This window comes from Ranitomeya imitator, chromosome 6 (assembly GCF_032444005.1).
Source record: "Ranitomeya imitator isolate aRanImi1 chromosome 6, aRanImi1.pri, whole genome shotgun sequence".
Lineage (NCBI taxonomy): Eukaryota > Metazoa > Chordata > Amphibia > Anura > Dendrobatidae > Ranitomeya > Ranitomeya imitator.
The window spans coordinates 49,219,095-49,244,056 of NC_091287.1; the positions used below are offsets into that span (position 1 = coordinate 49,219,095).

The following is a 24,962-nucleotide window of genomic DNA, read 5'->3' on the forward strand; positions in this document are numbered from 1 at the left end:
GTAAGCGATATTAACCTTCCACGTGTCATAGATGCGATCAACGCAGCTCTTGTCATCGCCATCCTCCATCATCCATGAGGATGTACTAAATGCACATTGAGACATAATATATCATATTTCACGCATAATATTTATATTTAGGAACCTGCTCCTGTTCTACAATCATACGCTCTTTCATAACCAGTTTTTATATATACGGCAGGAAAAACACAAAAATATACATCATAATACAAGCAGTGCTGAGGATAATGGATGTGTTCTCATATACATGAATATTAAGTGAGCAATTTAGGCTCCGTTCACACTGATGTTTTAATAGAGAAATATTTCCCATAAATCTCATTGACTACAGTTTTTCATGTCATCAGTTGACATTAGTTAGCCTCCATTTGTGCTTTACTATTTTACTTAAAATAAAAAAAAAATAAAAAAAATAAAAAATCATGACACATCCACTAATATTCACATATTTCTGGCCTGCAAGGCATCTTTTAAATTATTTTTTACCCATGTTGGAGAGACTTATTATTTGGCCAAAATTGCAGCATTAGATTGGCGGGTTCGGCTGACTTTTAGCTAACGTGTACGGGGGACTTTAAAATTGAAAATGCACCAGAAAATCAAACCGTGTGATAAATATTGGACCGTTTTAACAAAATCAGACTCACAATATTTTTTTTTTTTTTAAAGAAAAACAACATTACCAAACATTTTTAATGCACAGCCAATTTTTTGAGAATTCCGCCCACACTTTGCATTAGACGTATTGATCCTTTTCTTTTTTAATAGCTTATTGTTTATTAGTATTTTTTTGTTTTACTTCACATTTCCCTTTTAACTGGGGATGGTTATTTAAAAAAAAAAAAAAAATACATTTCTGCCTCTTGCTGGTGCTCAGTTTGTTGTTTTTTTTTGCATGACTGCAGAATAAAGCCTCTTATAGGCAAGAGCAAAAACACATAAGAACTGTCGTTAAAGTGGGATCCGTTTTGATCCGTTAACGTTGGAAAAAGAAACTTTGGCGTTGATGTGAGCCGAGCCGCATGTAAAGGAATATATATTGTGTAAAAGTAGCAAAGTGTTGGGTACAGACTCAAAGTTTTTTTTTTTTCTGTATTCTTATTTCACACTTTTACCCCATATTCGTCGATTTTGCCCTTTTGATACAAAGCAGCATTTAACAGTTTAATACGAAATATAACAGCAGAATTTAATCGATGTTCTTTCATTTCCTTTGGATATCAGTTATTTTTCCTCCTTCATTTACTGGCATTCATAGTCCGCAGTAGGAGGCCCACGCACAAGGTTAAAATATCCAGCAAGAGCGCCCAGGTCAATGGACAGAGATCGCTGTCTTCTCTGCAGATCCGACTCCTCGCTTGTGTACAAAGAAGAATCTATAGAGAAAAAAAAAAAGTGTTAAAAGAAAAATGGGACTAGACAGAAATAGATGAAACTTTCTTCACAATGACTAAACTTCAGCTATACTCAGAATCTGGCAATGAAGGCGCTACTGCAACTAAAAGGGTTTTACGGGCGGAGCGAAAATTTCTACAGTTACTCCGGATTGCAAAATCAGGACAGTGTGCACGTGCACGGCCAGGACTCCCCTCTATTGCCAGCTTCAGTGGTCGTCATGTTGCCACAATTATGTGATTTGCATAATTGCTGTCACCGTCCGATTTACTGCTCATCTGCTGCTTTCAGTAGAAGATTCAGAGAAGCATGAAAATGTATAGTTAACGCATGACCGCCAGCAGACAAATTGCATACTTGTGGGCACATGGATGACCAGCAAAGCTGGCAATAGAGGTGAGTCCGACAGAATGCAGGGGTTACTCTCCTGCCATCATATCCATCTTCAGCTGCTGAGAGGCTGAAACCTTGTCCCTTGGGGAGGGGCCTAGCAATAATTTGTCTTGACGTAAGCACGGCAGAGAGGGGAGGCTCCCGCCGCAAGTACAGCAGAGAGGGGAGGCTCCCGCCGCAAGCACGGCAGAGAGGGGAGGCTCCTGCCGCAAGTACAGCAGAGAGGTGAGGCTCTCCCCGCAAGCATGGCAGAGAGGGGAGGCTCCCGCCGCAAGCACGGCAGAGAGGGGAGGGACCCGACGCAAGCACGGCAGAGAGGAGAGCCTCCCGCCACAAGTACGGCAGAGGGGAGGCTCTCGCCGCAAGCACAGCAGAGGGGAGGCTCCTGCCGCAAGCACGGCAGAGAGGGGAGGCTCCCGCCGCAAGTACGGCAGAGAGGGGAGGCTCCCCGCCACAAGCATGGCAGAGGGGAGGCTCCCGCCGCAAGCACGGCAGAGTGGGGAGGGACCCGACGCAAGCACGGCAGAGAGGAGAGGCTCCCGCCGCAAGCACGGCAGAGGGGAGGCTCTCACCGCAAGCACGGCAGAGAGGGGAGGCTCCCGCCGCAAGCACGGCAGAGAGGGGAGGCTCCTGCCGCAAGTACGGCAGAGAGGGGAGGCTCCCGCTGCAAGCATGGCAGAGGGGAGGCTCCCGCCGCAAGCACGGCAGAGAGGAGAGGCTCACGCCGCAAAAATGGCAGAGGAGGGGAGAGGCTCCCGCTACAAACATGGTAAAGAGGGGGGTTCCTGCTGCAAACATGGCAGAGAGGAGAGGCTCAGAGTGTGATCAGGAAAATCGAACAGATTTTCTTGCATGAGAGAAGACCGGTCCTGTGACTCTAGCCTTAGACTCTCTCACCCTACAAAGACTATTTCTACAAGGAAGTGAAATCCTCAGGTGCAACCAAAGACCAGGAGTTCTGCAATGTCTGGATGTGGGAGTTACCAGCAGGATAACCAACATTTTCAGAAAACAAAATGGCTTTGTATCACACTATGATGGTAATAAAAAAAACAAATTAAAAAAAAACAAAACGCAAATGTATTTCTCTTGCATCTGATACAATCATTCTTTACTTCCCTCAGTGATTCCAGTAATACTACATGTTAATCTGCCAGCCATGCGCCTGATAAGAATAGATAGAGGAAGTTGTGCCTGCAAGTTCCTCTTTTCAGGCTTCACAAAATCCACTCAGGGGAGCAGTTCTCCATTTCTGTTACAAAGACTTAATATAAAAGTGGAAAATCGAGTTTCGGATGGGAAAGATCAAGGACGAGTCCCCGGGAAATATGCAAATATCTTTTCTACCCCTGTAAGTGATGTGACCTATTTTGCTGGCACAAGTTGGGTTTACTACATCGGAGGTGATGCTCACGTGAGCATATTTTTGGTCCTAGTGCTGTCCGTAAAAAAAAAATTGGACACAAAACGGGCAGTACTAGGACCAATGTTATTTAACTGGGCTGTTCACGTGAGCATTTTATCCCGCTGACTGAATTTGCAAGTGAAAAAAATGGAAGCATCCACTAATTTCTTCCATATCGCCTACTCAAGTCTATGGGTGTACAGAAAAAAACCAAAAAACAGATCCATGCGGATCATCCATATAGCAGCCATTTTTTTACGATTACATTACATTCTATAAAATAGGAAACGGTCTGGTAAATGATTGATAGCTACTGGTTTATAAAAATGGATTGCACATAGATGACAAGTGAGAGAAAAAAAAAATCAGAGTTCTATGGATGAAACTGACTTTTTTATACCCTCACCAGTCGCCTGAGGTCGGTTTCAAATAGCAGATCCATCACCATCAGGACCTCCTGCATTTATACTGAACTTGGTCTTCAAAGGGTTCTGTGGCGATTTATATGCTGTTTATAAGAATCAATAGTTCCACAGTTGTTACAGGGGTTGTATGCAGTCCAGGGACATACTGGGCCCTTCATGGAGCCATTATTGGCTAGAGTGAAGACTATGGCTCATGCACATAGCAGAGCTGTGTACAAAATAGTGAGTCAGGGGAGCACAGTCCCTGGACGAAAGGGCAGTGGTGAATTCATGAGCCTCTATGGCGCTATTTAAAGTGGAGGCCAAACAGAACCTATGGATGCTGTATTATGTCTCTGTACTCTGTGTCCTTAACGAAGGTCAAGAAAAATCAACATAATCCGGTGTCATTGATCATACAAATTAATATCATTTTCTATCCTATCTCCTTTAGGGCTGGATCACACAACCGTTTTCTCTCCATTCGAGAAAAAAAAAAAAGTCTGATTATCCTGATCAGAGTGGCATTATTTTTTCTTGGAAATGGAGAGAAAAAAAAAAAATGAGTTTCTCCACCTTCTCCTATGTGACAGTCCATGAAAATCAGAGCGTGATCCGATGTTTTTTCCTGACCCATAGACTTATATTGCCAATATTGATCCAATACTCAGATCAAAAATCGGACAGGTCTTTAATTTTTTTTTTTTTTTTTCCACTTGGTTAACTCAAAGTCTGATGGAAAAAAAAAAAAAAAATCGGACAGGTGCACTGCACAGCCCCATAGAATATCATGGACACTATTGCTGTCCATGAAAACCACAGATGACACTTGTCCAGGATAAATGGTAGGGTACACGAGCCATTTGGAAAAATCAAACATTTTGCAAATTTTGTTTTGCAGTTATTCCACCTTTCCTAGGAATCAGAACCCAAAACGTCTTTCAGCTTCATCAATTTTGAAACTGGAAGGGCTGGGAAAAGTAATATGTAGATATTTACAGGTGTAACAGGAAAACATGAGCCCTCTGGAAAATTGGTGCAAGATATGCCATGAATGAGGAGACTGCCATCTGTTGGCCAGCCAAAATCAAGCGGAACCAAAGTGTGCTGGAAGATCTGGAGGGGGAAGAACCTTGTGTGCTGGACCTGATCAGGTGACCCTCTGTAAGAACGTCCCTGATATAAAAGCCCTGCGCACCAAACCACAGACAGATTTGGGGCCAGGGAGGAGAACGGGGCAGACCTGCTTCAGAGACTCCACTGAGACCAACATGACAGGCCTCAGCAGGAAATCTGTGCTACCTGGGTATCGGTCACCACCTGGCAAGGTCCGGATATCCCCGGAAGAAATCCCCGAGTACGGCTTACGCTGGTCATAGACGTAATCTGCGCCCTGCGCTGGTCAAGCCTCCAAGAGTTTAGGCCCGCTCCTCTCTGCCCTGAGCCTAACAGATCTTCGCCCACGGTCAAGCCGAGAAGGGTCGTTCCGCGACTGCAATAGGAGAGGCATGAATGCGAGAGACGAGGAACAGTGCAAGTGAGCAGGACCGTCACTTCCAGCTATCACCTATGGTACCGGGGCTGGCTGGGACTAGGATCACAGGTTTGGAGGGGGCCGGTTGGTGCGTGGGAGGCTCAACAGGCTTTAATAGACTACATCAGGAAGAGATTTGCGGCCTAGTGGGAAAACCCGGTGACCCCCGCCAGAGCTTTAAGTCAGAACTCACATGGTGTCTCCCAAGACTGGGCACACCACTAACGTTAAGTACTGAGAGACTTTCTAGCTTGTTCATAACCTGTTATAATCCTCTATATTGTTAACTTGCATATTTACTAACCCTAGAAGTTATTGTTGCAGAAAAATACCAATATATCAACCCCTGGCTGTTTCCGCCTCGTGATCTCTGTACGTTGAATCCAGGCTCCTGCATTACACAGACAACGCAATAAGAAAAATGGTAACATTTTGTACCTGTAATGTTTTCAGGGAGCTCAACCTCCTTTTTCAGCAATCTCTTCCTTTCCAGCAATGCTGTGTCCAGGCTCTGGCAGCGAGGCTGGTCTTCTGGTGGTGGGTTCAGGGCCTCGTGCTTCAGTAGGTTTGCCGCAGTAGGTCGCTGAGTTGGATTCTTATCCAGCACTGAAGTCAAAAAGTCTCTCATGACAGGACTGCAGTCTTCAGCAATGTCCTCTAATGGGGGAGCTTGTTTGTGTATCTGGATGAAAATATTGAATATTAGAAATTAGATTTCACCTCCAGGATCTAATTTATGATTTTCCATGTTTCTATATAAGAAAATCGATTTATAGTATTTTGCATGATTCAAAATGTTACAAAGACAATTTTTGCAGTAACATAGTAACAGTTAGTAAGGCCGAAAAAAGACATTTGTCCATCCAGTTCAGCCTATATTCCATAAATCCCCAGATCTACGTCCTTCTACAGAACCTAATAATTGTAAGATACAATATTGTTACTCTCCAGGAAGACATCCAGGTCTCTCTTGAACCCCTCGACTGAGTTCGCCATCACCACCTCCTCAAGCAAGCAATTCCAGATTCTCACTGCCCTAACAGTAAAGAATCCTCTTCTATGTTGGTGGAAAAACCTTCTCTCCTCCAGACGCAAAGAATGCCCCCTTGTGCCCGTCACCTTCCTTGGTATAAACAGATCCTCAGCGAGATATTTGTATTGTCCCCTTATATACTTATACATGGTTATTAGATCGCCCCTCAGTCGTCTTTTTTCTAGACTAAATAATCCTAATTTCGCTAATCTATCTGGGTATTGTAGTTCTCCCATCCCCTTTATTAATTTTGTTGCCCTCCTTTGTACTCTCTCTAGTTCCATTATATCCTTCCTGAGCACCGGTGCCCAGAACTGGACACAGTACTCCATGTGCGGTCTAACTAGGGATTTGTACAGAGGCAGTATAATGCTCTCATCATTAGCAGTAGCATCAAGTAGCAGCTTGCATGAAAAAGACTGAGTGATCTTTACAGGGCGGACATACCATTGGTGCAACCTGTGCAGTCACTCAAGGGCCCGAGAGGTAAGGGGGTCCCTACCACCTCGAAAATAGGTAGAATCGTGCATTATGATTCTGTCTGTGTCCGCACCTGGATCTCCGCATTGGAATGGAACATGTGAATGAAACTATGGCTTGTAGTGTATGTACCAAATCTGACCAACAATACTTATTTATTCTACTCACTTATATAGCGCCATTAATTCCACAGCACTCTACAGACTACTTTAAATCCAAATTCAGCAATCTCCTCTCACAATTGTACAATAGCAGAAATTAGACTAAAGTTTTACATTGGAACATTTAAAAAAATAAATAAATAATATATACATATATATATATATATATATATATATATATACACATATACATACACACATATATATATATATATATATATATATATATATAGAATGTGCAAAGCAGTCAAAGCAAAAGGTGGCTACTTTGAAGAACCTAGAGTATAGGACATATTTTCAGTTGTTTCACACTTTTTTGTTAAGTATATAATTCCACATGTTTTAATTCATAGTTTTGATGCCTTCAGTGTGAATGTACAATTTTCATAGTCATGAAAATACAGACAAATCTTTAAATGAGAAGGTGTGTCCAAACTTTTGGTCTGTACTGTATATATTTAGAAAATTAAACATTTTCGAAAAACTCCCATTAATATAAAATGAAGCAAAAAATAACTTACAATATACAGATAAGAGGGGTATGCTGATCGCGGATATCGCTTCACCCACGGAGGATTTCCTGTCTGCATGTGAATGATCGTAGCGCCCATACTATAAAGATCAGCTTTAGTTGAATGTCCTCTGCACAGAACAACTTCAGGACTCATGTAAAACTGCAAAGAAAGCAAAATGGTTGATAAATATCTACTACTAATAATATATTATTACTCAGAACCATTTAATATCTTACGGCAAACCTTTCAAACATTTCCCTGCAGAACAACCACAAAAACTGCAAAATAAGTGACACAGAAATAGCCTTAATTTGTGGGGTTACATTCTAAAAAAATTGTAATTTTTTTTAGCTTTCACTATAGGTAAATTACAAAAAAAATACTAAAAAAATTGTAATTTTGTAGATGCTGTAAAATGGCAGGTGGACAAGTCCTGAATGGAGCATACGTGTTACCGAGGTGTCTAGCCTTTGTGATGTAACACCTGGAGAGAAAGCACCAGCACTAATAGTGCTGAGAAGTTTGTGTAACGGGCCCAGTTTTTGGGGCCAGGTTATAGGAGCAGCTGGGAGAATTAGGTGGAACTGGCTGTTCCCATATCGCCAATTTAGGCCTGGCAGCCAATATAAAAGGTCAACTGAGCTGCTCCATAGATGCCTGAGCGTAGCGGTGGAAACACCTCTGATATGCTTGTCAGACTGACACAAGCTAGCCAAGTATGGGACTGTGTCACTGGCGAGTCTCAACCAGTGACAAAAGATGTATGGATTGTACAGGAAGGACTGTCAGTGTTGTAGTCACTGTGCCTTCTTATAAAGATGGAGTCAACTTCTCCCCCTTTTTTTTTTTTTTATCTGCTGTCAGGTGTGCTTTTCATATTTCCCACACCTGTTACTTGCCACAGGTGAGTTTTTAAAGAGCATCACATGTTTGAAACAAAGTTGTTTACACACAATTTTGCAAAGGTGCCAACAATTTTGTCCGACCTTTTTTTGGGTTCTGTGAAATTATGTCCAATTTGCTTTTGGCCATGACTGTAGCCATAGGAGGGCTCGTTTTTTTATGCGGGACTAGTTGTACTTCTGAATGACACTATTGATTTTGCCTTATAGTGTACTGGAAAACAGGAAAAAAAATTCCAGGTGCGATGAAATTGCAAAAAAAAAACAGTGCAATTCCACAAATGGTTTTAGGATTTTTTATTTACCATGTTCACTATATGGCAACCTGACCTGGCAGTGTGATTCCCCAGGTCAGTACAAGTTTGGTTTATTATTTAAGTGGTGAAAAAAAATAAAATACAAAATTTGTATAAAAAGGTTTTGCATTTGTCACCATTTTCAGAGACCTGTAGCATCTCTATTTTTCGGGATTTGCGGCTGTGTGATGGCTTATTTTTAGTGTCCTTAGTTAGATGATGGTTTTATTGCTACCATTTTGGGGTAGATACAATGTTTTGATTGTCTTTTATTGCATTTATTTTATTGCAATGTTGCAGCAAAAAACAAAACAAAACAAAACACAAATTCTGGCTTTTTTTTCATTACACTATTTACCAATCTGATTTATTTTAGATTTTGATAGATCGGACATTTCTGAATGTAGTGATACCAAATGTGTAATTTTTTATTATTGTTTTATTTTCAGTGGGGAAAAAGGGGTGTGATTTGACCCTGTGTTTTTATTACATTTTCATATTTTTAAAATTGTTATTTTTTTTTAACTTTATTTCATAGTCTCTTTAGAAGACTTGAAGCTGCAATCGTCTAATTGCCTGTGCTAGACTAAATCACAATTTCCTATGAACGCCGGCCACGAGCTGGCGTTCACAAGTATATCATAGTGACCGGCACGGGGGTCATCAACAGATCCCCAGATGTCATGGCTCCCCCGCGATCACGTGACATGGCACCGATGGGCGGCCGAAATGACGAGCTTCCGACCTGCGCGTGTTAAATCCCGGTGTCAGAGATGGAGATTAAATCAACTGTCATGTGGGGAGAAAGATGCGTGCTCAGCGTCGGAGCCTCCATTAAAGTCAGGAACACGACAAATGACATGAATATACGTCATATGTTGCGAAGGGTTTAAAGTGATTGTATCAGTTAGATCAACTTATCCACCTAAACCGCATACATTGGCATGCAGATCTATGAAAGCTAAATCCATGGACACAGTTATATATTCCATCTATTACTGTATTCGCAAATTATTAGCACTTTAATTCAAATGCAAATGAGGTGCTAAGTGCTCTAGGTGTGCCGAAGCACTTCCCAAAGGGTTGTCTCCCAAAGTGGGTTCCTCGCCCAGTATCAGCCTGATTGATAGCTCACTGCCTGCTTTCTTTGTCTGGCACCTGTCGGCACATAGACAGTGAGCAATCATTCAAGTTAAGAGGCTGTTTCTGGGTGGAGAAATGACCTTGTGAAGAAGAAGTTGGGAAGTGCTCTCTCACGCCCAGAGCACTTAATGTCTTTTTTGCATATCAATTAAAATGCTGATTTTTTGGGAATTCAGCAACAGGTAGAAGATGATATAAAAGGTGTCAATAGCTTTAGCTTTCAGAAGACCAGGTCACGGATATAGGCCTTTGGGGATGAGATCATCTTACGGACAGATTTTCCCATCAGTAACTTTAACAAAATGCGGCACTGCAAGGTCAGTAATCCAATATATATAAAAACCTATATGGGGGGAGTCAGAAGATATAGCGGTCTGCCAAATATCACCCTGGCATTAGCATGTCGCCTGCCCCACTTTTCACTCCCCTTATTGATGTACTAGATCAGTGTTGCCCAAACTCCAGTCCCCACGGGTCATGTTTTCAGGATCTCCTTAGTATTGCTCAAGTAGTGGAAGTATCATCAAGGCATCAGGAATTGTCTCACCTGTGCAACACTATGGAAATCCTGAAAACATGACCCGTGGGGTCCGTGAGGACTGGAGTTTGGGAAACACTGCACTAGATTCTTGGTCTGTATATTGGAGGATACATTCTATCCTGCTATAGACAGATTTGTAACCTGTGTATACGGTTCTATCTGAATATTAAGTCTTCAATTTGGAGAGCTAAATATAATCATTGTTTTGGTACTTTTTCAGCCGCTGTGCATGTCACAATGCTTGTATAAAAAAAAAAAAAAAAAAAGACTAAACCCAAAAGGGGAAGGAGGAAAGTCGGGACCTGGAGCTGTGAGAAGCACCTAGTATTCCTTCTTTCCATGCATAATGTGATTTCCCGTCTTTCAGGAATACAGCAGTGCTCCGGCCCACACATCAGCTGAATACCCGGTGGGTTCTCAGGCATCACCCACAGATAATTACCTCCGTTCCCCTCAGGTCTTTTGGGTAATACAGATCACCAGTCATCTGAATGCTGAGGCCAAAATCCACCAGGACAGCTTTGGTTGACATGAACACAATGTTGCTGGCTGGAAGGAAAGAAAGAAAGAAAGAAGAGCTTTAGGTGGAAGTTAGATTTAGATACTATTATGTATGCATGTATACGATCACCCAAAAGCTAATGGCATATATAATATATAATACACACACACACGGTGGGGAAAACAAGCATTTGATACACTGCCGATTTTCCAAATTTTCACATCTACAAAGAACGGAGAGGTTTGTAAATTTTTATCGTAGGTACCCTTCAACTGAGACAGAATCTAAATATAAAAACCAGAAAATCACATTGTATGATTTTTAAATAATTAAGTTGTATTTTATTGTATGATATAAGTATAGGGTCATCTACCAACCACCAAGAATTCTGGCTTTCACAGACCTGTTAGTGTTTCTTTAAGAAGCCCTCCTACCTTGTACGCATTACGTGTATTATTTGCACCGGTTTGAACTTATTACCTGTATAAAAGACCCCTGTCCACTCACTCAGTCAATCACACTCCAACCTCTCCACCATGGCCAAGCCCAAAGAGCTGTCTAAGGATATCAGGGACAAAATTGTAGACCTGCACAAGGCTGAGATGGGCTATAGGACAATAGGCAAGCAGCTTGGTGAGAAGGCAACAACTGTTGGCACAATTATTAGAAAAGGGAAGAAACACAAGATGACTGTCAATCTTCCCCGGTTTGTGGCTTCATGCAAGATCTCGCCTCTTGGAGTAAGGATGATTCCTAGAAAGTTCTAGGCTGATTCCTAACTTACACAGGAGGATCTAGTCAATTACCTGAAGAGAACTGGGACCACAGTTTCAAACATTACCATTAGTAACACACTGTGATGTCATGGATTAAAATCCTGCAGGGAATGCAAAGTCCCCCTACTCCCGCCACCACATGTTTAAAGTTTGCCAATGACCATCTGGATGATCCAGAGGAGGCATGGGAGAAGATCATGTGGTCAGATGAGACTAAAATACAACTTTTTGGTATCGACGCCACTCACTGTGTTTGGAGGAAGAACAAGGATGCGTACAACCCCAAAAACACCGTCCCCAACCATGAAGTATGGTGAGGGAAACCTCATGCTTTGGAGATGCATTTCTGGAAAGGGGACAGGACGACTGCACCGTATTGAAGGGAGGATGTATAGGGTCATGCATCACAAGATTTTGGCCAACAACCTCCTTCCCTCAATAAGAGCATTGAAGATGGGTAGTGGCTGGGTCTTCGAGCATGACAAAGACCAAAACACATAGCCAGGGCAACTAAGGAGAGTCTCTGTAAGAAGAGTGTCTATGGACCTAAACCCAATAGAAAATCTTTGGAGGGATCTGAAACTCAATGTTGCCCAGTGACAGCCCTGAAACCTGAAAGATCTGGAGAAGGTCTGTGTGGAGGAGTGGGCCAAAATCCCTGCTGCAGTGTGTGCAAACTTGGTCAAGAACTACCGGAAAAGTCTGACCTCTAATTGCAAACACAAATTTCTCTAGCAAATATCAAGTTCTGTTTTTCTATTGCATCAAATAATTAATTAGCATTTTATTGGATGAAATAAGTATTTAAAAATCACACAATGATTTTATATAGAGTATTTATTTTTTAAGATTCTGTCTCTCTCTGTTGAAATGTACCTACGATAAAAATTACTAACGTCTCCGAGGGGGAATTGTCACGGCTCTGTTGTCGGGCATCTCAGCATCAGGAGCTCCTTCCCTGTCCCTAACGCTACGGGCACCCTAGCTCGCCCTGCTCCCCGGATTACTTCTGATGGTGAAGATGCCGAGGCCAAGTACCTCGCCTTAGCTCCTGAATTCGCCTTCACTCTGTACCGTTCCCCCACCCAGGGAAGACGGGAGTAGTAGTGTATCAACCAGACTAACAAGGTAATATGAACAGGGGTAATGACAAATAATAATTATACAAATATACTCACACATATAACAGAGTGGAGGAAGGGGTTAAACTAAAGTAAGAAAAGAAAGGGAATCATCACACACTCAAAACCTAGCAAAAGTCACAGATAAATCCACTAAACGCCTTCTTCAATAATAACCAACAACAACCTCCAGCCATGCAGCATAAGCTATCTCTGACAATGAGTGCTAGCCAGGAACCATTTTATTTAGGAGATGGGAGTGGCTAACAGTGCACAGCTGAGAGCCTTAACAGGGAGGTCTCAACAGAGCAGATTAACTTCTGCACTACCAAAAGAAATTTACACCGTTTAATATGAAAGCGAAGTGCTTCTAATCCGTGAAGGAGTAGGAGAAATCAGGCACTGTGGTCTTCAGGCATAACTGTGGTCTTTGCGGTAAACCCATGACAAGAAATTGACATATTACGGCTCGTAAACCTGCGCCATATGTCAGTTTCCGCAGGTGATCCACAGGTGCACATACACGCACATTAGACATGGGATTTCTAGAAATCCTATCCACTGTGCTGTAACATCTGGCCGCTGAGTTTTTGACGCTGCATAATACACAGCGTCAAAACCGCAGCAATTCTTGATCGTGGGCACATACCCAAAGACACAAACACATGAAGGTAAATTGTATCTATGCATAAAGCTAGACATCCATTATTTAATGGGGTCAATACAAGTAATATAAAAAATGTATTCTGATAACTTACGCTTTATGTCATGGTGGATCACATTTTTTGAATGAAGGAAATCAAGACCCTTTAAAATATGTTTGGTGACCCAGATAATTTCGAATTCCCGCAGGGGTCCACAGCTCTCCAGTTTTTCCAGCACAGATCCTCCTTCTCCGGCCTCCATGTATAGATGAACCATGTTCTCGGATAGGATGGCGCCATACAACTCAGCAATATTCTCGTGCTGGAACTGAACCTGAAACTCCACATCTGCTGGTTTGAACTGCTCCACCGGGATCTGGAATAAAGACACAAAAATATATATGCTACCAAATATAAAAACTATTGAGTTTTGCTTAAAATGAAAGGGGTCAGCTTCTGGATAGAAAAACTGAAGGAGCCACAGTGCTAAACCAGCAGAGCAGTCCCTTCATTCTTAGGGTCAGAGAGGGTCCCGGTAATAGGAGTACCACAATTTACATATAAAGTGGTAGCTCAACTAAGGAATATCCCATTACTTCCTAGGAGTGAAAAAAAACAGCCTTTAAGCAGCATTCCTCATAAACTCCCCCCTAGAAATATAGAAATGCGAGTCATCCCTTTGTATGAAGTCGTTCTCTTCAGCTGTCTTTGGTCTCTTCTTGTGGCAGAGATGTAAATTGAACCTTCAGGCCCATATAAAAAAAAACTAAATCTGCCCAGAATGATTGGCAACTATGCCATGATAGGCAACTATGCCATGATAGGCAAATTCAGGCATGTTCTCCTCCAAGGTTCACATAAACCTCACCCCAGAGCAGCATTCCTACATAATTCAGCCAGTTCCTGGGTCTCTCCTGGAGAAAGGGCTTGATCATCCCAAGACCTCATTCACACGTCAGTATTTGAATGCCAACACCAGGAGTGGAACCCGGAGAAAAACTATAATTGTAAGATTGACACCTGTTCTGTGTTTTGGAGAAACTGCTTTTTTTTTGGCACACAAATACTGATGCAAAATACTTACGAGTGAGTGAGGTGTTATACTAAAGAAAAAAAAAAAAAAAGGAGGGGTCGGTACAGTGTAAGCCAGTTGAAAAACAAGATAATCTTGTAGTTTCACCACCTTTTAATGGCTAACAAGTATAAAATTAATTTTACAAAGCACGCCATTAAAAGGTGTCATAACTACAAGATTATCTCCCGAAAGCTTGCTTTGTAACATCATTCACCACATTTTATAAATGACTGACTGCTCTAACTGTAAAGAACCCTTTCTTATTTATTTGCCGGAATCTCCTTTCCGCCACCCGTAATGAGTGCCCCCTGGTCCTTAGTATGGTCTTTGGAAGGAATAAGTCATGCGCCGTCCTCTGTACTGAAAATATATATATATATATATATATATATCAGGGCTGTGGAGTTGGTAAGCCAAACCTCTGACTCCTCAATTTCCATGACACCGACTCCACCAAAATGAACTCCGACCACGACTCCGACTCCACAGCCACGATAAGAAGGCGACTTTTTTCTAAGCTAGGCAAGCCCAACGTTTCCAAACTCTCATAGGGAAGGCCTTCCATCCTTTGTAATAATATAGATACCACCAAATATCCTTTTTTAAATGTGGGTCCCAAAACTGGATCCCATATTCTAGATGTGGCCTTTATAAAGTGGTAACAATACATTGGGATCACTATATTTTCTCTCTTTTTATACACCCTAAAATATGGTTTGCTTTTGCAGCTGCTGCCTGACATTGACTTTTATAACTGAAATCTATCAAAGGGGCCTACAGAAGAGGAATCAATGTAATAACAAGGATTATGTTAACATTCTACAACAGAAAGTCTTCTGGCATTTGTAGGTCCTCATCTTGTTTTTATGGGTTTCTTCTAGATTCTCAAGTTTTAATCCGCAACCCAGAAACATATCAATATAGTAAAAAAAAAAATCTTCCTATGAATTGGCCTCAGTTCAGCTCTACAGAATATGTGGGCACAGGAGTCGTTACAATTGATTTAATGGTTATAAAGTTGGGATTGGAGCGCGTCATGGAACATATTGTAATATCTACAGTAAACTTCCCTGTACAGCGAACGAAAGGAACAATCGTTATCCTGTTCACACAGAGGAAAGAAAATGTGCATGACGCACGAAGAACCTGATAGGATCTGATTTTAGAAACATTTCACAGTTGGAACAGTCTGAAAGTTTAATTTTAGTAACTAATAAAAAGTCTAAATATATAAAAACAACAAAAATTATAGCACAATCTCCATAATGTGGGAGCAATGTTATCCGGAACAAATAGCCCTAGGCAACAGCAACGGAGGACAGGGTTTGCCAACAACGTGACATTTGTTTTTGTTACTAGGACTGGTGGTTAAAGAATAACTAAACCTTCTATTGTTTATTTTACATAACTAGTACCACTCTTAATTGTAAGCAGATATGTGGGTCCTGAGACCCCCCAATCAATAGCTTCAAATCCCTGCGGGAGATTCGATCAGCTCCTGTCTGAGTACGCACACAGACAGGGGTACAGATCCCACAGATTGTGTAGGTTTTTTATAAAAGCCAATTTATTTATTTATTTTATAGTTTTTTCAAACTGGTATACAAAAAAATTATATGAAAAGAGAGACTCTCCCCATCACCCATCCCCACTGCTCCTGCTTCGTCAGTCACCTAGACCTCGCCGGTCTCTACTTTTGACAGACCCCAGAAACGCTCTCTCAACCCATCAATGGCTGTAGCGGATTGGCGATTGGCGGAGCGGATTCTATTGACCAAGTGTATCGAGCCAGGAACAGAATATGGAGGCCAGCAGAGACCGGGAGGCTCCGCGGGATCAGTGAGGATAAGAATCGCTTAATTCATTCTTTTAAATATATTTTCAGCAGTTGGACTACCCCTTTAATTCAACTTGAAGAGGTTGCACCAAAAAAAATACAAAATTCTTCTAAAGGATGTAATAAAAGTTAGGGTTGTGAGAAACGTTCAACTTGGTCACAACCAACTATGGAGATGGCTTCTCCTGCATGGTCACATATCACTAACATTAAGGCTACGTTCACATTTGCGGTGCGTCGGGCGCAACCGCGGCGACGCTTGCGTCATGCGCCCCTATATTTAACATGGGGGCGCATGGACATGCGTTGCCTTGCGTTTTGTAATGCATGCGTCTTTTTTGGCGCAAGCGTCAGGGCGCAGAGGACGCAGCAAGTTGCATTTTTTTTTGCGTCCAAAATCGGCCAAAAATGGACGCATGCGTCACAAAACAATGCGTTTTTGCATGCGTGTTGCATGTGTTGTGCGTTGCGTCTCCGACGCAACACACAACAACGCAAATGTGAACGTAGCCTAACTGATTTTTGAGGCTTCCTATGAAACTAAAGGGTTTGTTTCCGAGGGACAACCTGTCTCCATATTTGTTTTGTGGACGCTACAAAAAGGTGGATTCTCCATTCATTAACCCTTTTGAGGCAGAAGTCGTCTGGTGGACCTAAAGTGCCCATGAATTGCATGGTTGGTCACTTCACCTGCCAGATCCAACCTGTGCATTATAAAATGTCTAATGATGGATGGAGAGACTATTCTAGGATTCCCTCGGTGTTACATACCAGTTTGCATGCCATTCTCTTCCTCGTCTGTACATCTTGGGCCAGATGAACTTTACCAAAAGCTCCCCTAGGAATGAATTCGGAACCGATCCTTTTATAGGTCATCTTCCACGGAAACAATAGCACATCAGTGTCCGTCTGATATCGTCCATTTCTTACCGTGAGCATCTGGAAACATAAAAAAGAAAAAACTTAATCGACATCCTATATCAATGAGTAAATGATATCCACCGGGAAAGTGGATGCCCCTTGTAGGGTTCCGTACTCACAATAGCCAAAATGGTGCTAGTTAACTAATGCCAACTACTGACAAAATTAAAACATTGTTTTCTTCCAAAACAGCGCCACAGCTGCCTACAGGTGGTATTATAGCCACACTCCCATCAACACAGTAAAGCTGCAATTACATTACTGGTGAGGCCATGAAAGCCGCCAAGTTTGCTTAATTTTGCCAAATTTTTACGCAAATTAAAGTTGCACACAAAAAATTGCGACTTTTGCCATTTTTACGTCAATCCCAGACAGTTCTGCTAACTTTGTAAAGTTGGTCGAGTTTCTTGAAGAAAGGTGAATGGCCAAGTGCGGTCAACATGTTCAGCCTAAGCCGCAAAAGTGACATTCGCTGGCGCCCGGGTTGTGATTGATGAGTTTGGTGAGTTTTGACACTCTTCTCTAAGAATGGTGTCAAAACGGCAATCTAGAATAAATCAGGACGAAGGCACGAAAGTCTTACCAAGAGTTTAAAACACAAAAACAGTCATTACAACATCTGCAAACAGCAGCTCAAGTCAGACTTCCATAGACTAGCAGATCTTTCTACATTGCAGAGAATAAAAAAATAACAAAAAAAACTAAAATGAGCAAAACTGTAAAAAGATAACAATTCTGGTTCATAAAAACTGACTGATTTTCAGCAATATTTTGGACCCAATTTTCACCAGTGTTTGGCCAGTGATTTTTCACGCATGGGGCGGGGGTGGGAGGGGAAGGGTGGGGAAATAAAAAAAAAAAAAAAAAAAAAAATCGCAAGCTGTTATTCGTTGCAATGTTTAACAAAGATAGCGCACAGATCAAAAACTGATGTCATCCAGGTGTTGTCCATGATTTTCACAGACCCATAGACTTGTATAGGTAATTTTGATCCATAAAAACAGATGTCTTTATTTTTTTTTGAAGAGGGGGGGGGGGGGGGGGCACAAGAAAAAAGAAAAACAAGTAAATAGCTCCATTGATTATAATGCATTCCATCTGTGAAAATCACAGACATACGTCGCTCATGGACGTCTGAATGAGGCCGTAGAGATTGCGGGCGGGGGGGATGGGTGGACAGTTTGTTCTAAGGTCTGCGGTGGAAAAGTAGAAAAAGTGTCTCAGGGGGCACAGAAAAAAAAATTGTTATAGACAAGGAGGAAAGTACAAGAATAATAAATTCATGCAGTATGAGAGCTGTGGTATACATGAAAGCAAGTAAAGACAACAACATCCTGGATAAACGCAACTCACATCCAGCCTATATTACTGGTAGGGACACTCACAAGAAAAACTACGGATTTCCCAGGGTCTCCGCCGCTGCTCCTGGTATGTGGCATTGGATGCGGCGCTGGCATCACGTCAATAACGTGGCAGCCAATTTGTACACTCGGCAGCTCTGAGCAGAGTATTCAGTATAGAGACAATGCCCAACTCTGGGCTCATTGATTGGCTGCAGCCAATGCAACATACCGGAAGCAGCGGTGCAGACTCTCCAGCGGGCCCGGAAAAGGCGAGTACAGTACGTTTCTTTTGTTTTATTTTTATTTATTTTTTAATAAGATGTATTATATTTGACAGGGAACAACCCCTTTGATGCGGCCTTTTCTCTACCTGGGCTTTTCACATGCAGAATATTAGTTGACAAAATGCCTAGTATCTGATCGTAATGAGTGTGATGTGACAAGGAGACTAACCGGTTGTTCTTCTATTGTGTGTTTACTACACGTTACCACCACTTACGCAATAAATCGACAGGACTTCATATGATGAAGATACGTTCTGTGACCCGTCCTGCGGGAACGCCGCGGTCAGGCGTGGTGCACAAAGGATTTAGTCCCAAACTCGACACAGAACGAAAGCTATGCTATAGTAACCTGACATGTAGCCGTTACTACACATTCACATCTTCCTCAAAAGCTAATGACTAATAGAAACCAAGGTTCTGAATAAAAACAGAAACTAAACATCATAAAAATATAAATTAAAAAAAAAAAATCCCATAGAATCAAACTTTGTATAGAAATTAGCACAGCTCCCTCGTGATGCTAAGGAGGAGATCATGTGGAAATGACAATGAAACCACAGGCAGAAATAATTAAAATCTTAGCATTTTTTCTTAAAAACAGACACCCCCCCCCCCCCCCCCCACACACACACACACACACACACACACACACACACACACAGGTTTTGCTTGTTATTGCAGCTCAGCCACATTCACTTCTATGGACCGGTACGGCCAGATTTCTGGCTAAAAACAACTATGTTTGTCCAATTCTTGCTAACCCCTTTGAAATAAAACCTTAACTTTCTTAGCCCTATTAGGTTGGAGGAAAGAATAATATCAGTAGGCTAGTAAAAATATCATAAAGACCAACATTTGTCTGCTGACAGTTTCAAAGGGATCAAAGTATGAGCATTGGATGTCAATTTAGACTTTTCTGCAACTCTACCAAGAGCTAATCAAATACAGAGGTTCACTTTGGTTTAAAGGGACTGTCTGGTAAAAACACCGTCACCGACCCACCGACCCATAAGATGGGGGATAACTTGTTAGACCAGTGTGGGGTCTCACCGCTGGGACATAAACCAATTTACAGAACACGGTACTTTTATCCCCATTAGAACTGAGGAACGGTGCCCACCCTCAACCACTGCTCCATTCATTCCCTACGGAGCTGAGGAGCGCATTTTCTGGCATTCCCATAGAGAATGAATGGAGCGTTGGTCGCGCATCTTACCTGCCGCTTCATTTTGTCATGGGTATTAGAGTTCTCTGCCAATCACTGTGAGTCCCAGTGGTGGGACAACCACCAATCAACAAGTTGACACCTATGGGTGTTAATTTGTTTTCACTGGACATCCCTTTAATTCACATTGGTAACCAATATTTACCGTATTTAAGGAATCCCATGCTAATAGAGTTAGATGTTCCATCAAGGACTTTCAGATGTTGGCCAAAAATGGAGACAACTTATTTCTTTTACGTTTCCAGATCATAAGGTGAACGTGGAAAAAAGAAAAATGTGAACGGAATCTAACTGGTGCTTAAAGGGATTTTCCATGAAACAAAAAATGGCCAAAGCTTTATGAAATGGTAAGATAAATGAGGAATATATTTGAATTAGCCTTTGTGCTCCGATTCCAGTCCTAGAACATTTTTCTATGTAAACAAACATAGTCTGTGAAGATGGATTACTGCTAGATATAGAGACGAGAGGGCTGGGTAACCTATTGCAATGAGCAGACAGACAGCCATTTTCACACACAGTTCCCCTCCAGTAATGACAAAGAATGGACTGTCCTGTATCGGACACAAACCAGAAGACGACCAACCTTGACCTGGGACTAGAGCTTGTAGCTGACGATCTTGGCGCTTTTCAGATGTGACCCATATTAGTAAATTACTAAATTAAAGGGGTTGTCCAGGCTTGGGGCTCAAGACTGCGATCACTATGTGACTGTAGACTTGTGAATACTCGCATAATTTTCTGGTGGTGGGAGAGCGAGCAATCATGTCACCGCAAGTATGTGATATGCATACGTCCGGCCACATTCCGACTAGACGTGTCCAGCCTCTCTCTATTTACTTGTATAGAGTGGGGCCACGGCTAGTCGGCACATGACCACAAGTGTATACATCCCGGAGAATCCTGACAGCACGCATACTGTTGTGAGGATTCACAGGTCTGCAGTCACAAAGAGTAACTGCAGATTTGAGACCCAAACCAGGACAACCCCATTAATACAAGAACAATTTTGTTTTAGCTGGAAAACTTCTTAAAATACTGAGAAATCTGACAAGTAGTAATAGTCAAGTGTCTCTTTACCTTGTTCAATATAATCCCACATTCCTGCTCAAAGCATTTATGTAAATGTTTCGTTGCATCAGATACTTGGTTAGTAAAGCTGAGCAGCTCCTTAGTAGTTCCGTATTTGACCGATGAGAGGAGGGAAGTTTCTTGTCCGCTCAGAAACAGAGAGTCCGTCCTCTCCTCGTGGTTACAAGCTTCTAGTCCATGGCTGACCGCGTTCTTCTCCCCTGCAGACACTTCATCACGATACAGGTTTTCCATTATAGTCACCAAATCCGTAACATTTAAATAAGTGAGAAGCATCTCCGCATCCTCCTTCTGGTCACTGGTGGTGCTCATGAAATCCATTATGGCACTGCTTTCTAAAGCAACCCCTAGGAAATAAAACGGAGGTTCATGTTGTATCCTATACCAAATTCATCTTCAGAAACAAGTACATTTTATTTTTTTTTTATTTTATTCGGGCATTCATCTGGAAAGTGCGAGCTTAGCAGCCGCTGATTGGCTATAGGACTCGCGAGGCCTAACAATATCACACAAGCCCTGGGAGATCCAGCGCAGATATCACCAGAACAGTGGCGCCGCTGCAGAATGAGAGTATCTGTTATTTTTACTTACTTTAAGTATGTGGACAATCCCTTTAAAGGGGTCTTCCAGGTTTGGGGCTCAAGTCTGCAGTCACTGTGTGATTGCAGACTTGAGAATGACGACAGCGCGTTCTGTGAGGATGCCCAAGTGCTGGCGCCAGGAGCGGGCGATCACATGACCGCAAATATGCGATTTGCTTACTTCCAGCCACATTCCGACTAGACATGTCCAGCGAGGCCGCACACGTCTAGTCGTCACATGATCTAATGTAAGCAAATCGCATATTTGCAATCACGCTCCAAGCATTGAAGGATCCTGACAGCGCACTGTGAGGTTTCACAAGTCAGCAGTCACATAGAGAGACTGCAAACTTAAACGCAAAGGCCAGACATCCCTAACCCTTGTAAGCATGGCATGATCCCCTAGAACTATACAACTTTGTGGCTTCTGAAACACCACATAAAAATCCCCTTCAAGACTAGATTTACATACAGAGATAAGGGGCCATATCCCTTAAAGTGAATCTGTCATCCCAAAAATCGTATATGAGCTGCGGCCACCGGCATCAGGGGCTTATCTACAGCATTCTGTAATGCATTCTGTAATGCTGTAGATAAGCCCCCGATGTAACCTGAAAGGTAAGAAAAACAGGTTATATTATACTCACCCAGGGGCGGTCCCGGTCCGATGGGCGTCGCAGTCCGGGGTCTCCCATCTTCATACGATCCCATCCTCTTCTTGTCTTCCTGCCGCGGCTCCGGCGTACTTTATCTCCCTGTTGAGGGCAGAGCAAAGTACTGCAGTGCGCAGGCGCCGGGCCTCTCTGACCTTTCCCGGCGCCTGCGCACTGCAGAACTTAGCAGATAAAGTACGCCTGCACCGGAGCCGTGACAGGAAGACAAGAAGAAGACGGGATCGTATGAAGATGGGAGGCACCAGACCGCGACGCCCATCAGACCCGGACCGCCCCTGGGTGAGTATAATATAACCCGTTTTTCTTCCCTTTCAGGTTACATCGGGGGCTTATCTACAGCATTACAGAATGCATTACAGAATGCTGTAGATAAGCCCCTGATGCCGGTGGCCTAAGCTCATATACGATTTTTGGGGTGACAGATTCCCTTTAAATGAAGAGGCAGAACAAAAAAACAATGCCAGATTCAGGCAGGAAACAGAATTTATACCAAGCAAAAATAAAAATTAAGCCAAGTGATTAAATAAAAAAAATAAATACCCTATTCTCATCTTTGTAATCTACCACAGAAGCTCACCGTCGATCTCTGTTCACTTCCTACAGCAGTCACATACTGTATATCATTCATGTGACCGCTGCAGACAATCAATAACCTCAGTAGTCAAATATTGTATGTGATGACATCACTGATTGGCTGCAGCAGTCACCTGAACGTTGTACTGCACATGATCACTGCAGGAAGTTAGAAGAGACCAAACGGAAATATTGAAACGTCAGCACAAGACAGGAGAATCAGGAAGGTTGAAGAAGGGGAGTATAGGATTGTTTTTACTTAACCCATTCTCTACATTTTTATACATAGCGGAAAACCTCCTTAAAATGTTACATAGAGGTCAAGCCCTTTATCACCGATCCAATGCTGGGACTCCTATAACAAGAATAATGGTTCAGTGTTCCCCACTTGAATAAATTAGTTTTATAAGTGGTCCAAAGCCCCCGATTTGGATGAGTTGTAGTAGTCACGCATGTGCACTATAGTTACATTAAAAGTCTATGGGATTGATAAGTGGGCACTACATCTCCATTAGTACCAAAGACATGAAATGGACTGGATGTTAGCATGATCGACCGCCAGTTTGTTCAAATGGGTGTGCGTTCTTAGGATTTATGAGGGTCACAGTGGTGGGATCGCCAGTGATTGATTACACATTTATCACTTATCCTTTGATGTTCCTGGGCCAAACCCTTTACCTTTGCGTTATCGTCGCATAACAATCTGCATTTCTTTTGATGGCTGTCATAGTTATAATACGAGTATGATACAATGCACCTAAAGGCACCGCACGCAGCGGCCTCGTGTCATGCAGAACCGGCCCTGCCCAAAAACAGATGAAATCAGCTTCCAATTATGGATGGCATCTTACAGATGGGAAACAATAACTATTGTGGCACTTACAATCCAATATCTGATCCTTCCATTTATTCAGCTTCCTCTTAAATTTGCATTAAATCCATTATGCAATATACAAAAGGGAAATTATTAATCAAATGAACCCAAATTGCATTAACTGTACTGTAAACTACGACCTACAGGATGATCTAATAGTTACAGACTCTCAGTATGCTGGGAGTTGTAGTCCCCATACTTAATGAGCCACTTGTTGCCAAGCATTACATTTTATAATTCCAACTTTATGTAACTGTGTAATCTGAATTCCTGCAAATCAAGTCACGATTGAAGCCTATGAATAGCAGGGTGATGACCTAAGCCTTGATCCCTGGAGGAGACAACAAGACAATTTCTGGGCAAACATTATAATGTGACTTAAGAAGAAAAACATTCATTTTCCCAATCCAAATAAGGCAAAAAAAAAAAAGGGACGGATTACAGGAAAACTTCAACACAGTTCCCAGTCCATCAAAAGCAAAAATATGTTTCCCAGCAGTCGGTAGCGGGGATGGAAAAGTAGGAAAAGTCCCCTTGTCGTCCTAAGACATTTAGTACATCATCAATCATAGCGTGTGGCCTACTTGGTCCCTTAACTAATGCCGGGTGACTGCAGAAGTTACCCAAAACTGCGTCTTCTGTTCAATCAGATGTCAGCATACAAAGAGTTAATATATGAAAATTGTATTGAAGTGTATCAGATGAGCTGCTATCTTCTGGCCCTTTAACTTGTGCCCTACTTTGAGGATGATTGACAATGAAATATAGGTCAGATAGTGGTCTGTGGCTGAGTCTACGGAGGTCTGCCCGTAATCGCGGCCATAAGTTCCACCCTTCCATCCTTTCTTAGTAAACAAGTTAATTTCCCCTTATTGCATAATATAAACCAGTGCGAAGTGAGAAAGGTCTGGGGTCTAAACTTACAAACTGTGATCAGAGCTAATATAAAGTTACAATTACCGATACCATTCTGGTAAATGTGCAGGGAAGCCAAGAAGGAGCCAAGTTTCCGGTTTCCCGATATATATATTTTTTCCCTCGCCTATTCCCGGCTCGGTTATTACATTTGTAAAGTGAGTTTTTCTATTAATAACTAGCCAGTTGGCCATATTGCTTTATGCCTAGTGCTGCTAGGAATTAAGCATGTAGAATCGCCACTCTCAATAGAGCTGGTGTTACCATCAGGGATCTGGCAAAGTCCAAAAAGTCAGTTGGCA

The 24,962-nt window shown here is 42.2% G+C and overlaps 1 protein-coding gene across 2 annotated transcripts in view; it reads right to left on the reverse strand.

The window, feature by feature from the left end:
• Positions 1–857: 857 nt before the first annotated feature.
• The window catches only part of MAP3K8 (mitogen-activated protein kinase kinase kinase 8), a 63,902-nt gene continuing 39,797 nt past the window's right edge, over positions 858–24,962 (reverse strand). Inside the window, exons 2-8 of one of the 2 annotated variants that reach the window (XM_069729636.1) lie at positions 21,032–21,390; positions 16,950–17,117; positions 13,381–13,642; positions 10,666–10,772; positions 7,348–7,500; positions 5,591–5,834; positions 858–1,397 (exon numbers count right to left, since the gene is read on the reverse strand). In XM_069729636.1, coding sequence (XP_069585737.1) covers positions 1,264–1,397; positions 5,591–5,834; positions 7,348–7,500; positions 10,666–10,772; positions 13,381–13,642; positions 16,950–17,117; positions 21,032–21,390 — 1,427 coding nt within the window. In that variant the 3' untranslated portion in view covers positions 858–1,263. The remainder of the gene's footprint in view (positions 1,398–5,590; positions 5,835–7,347; positions 7,501–10,665; positions 10,773–13,380; positions 13,643–16,949; positions 17,118–21,031; positions 21,391–24,962) is intronic. The other variant, XM_069729637.1, reaches the window with a different exon arrangement.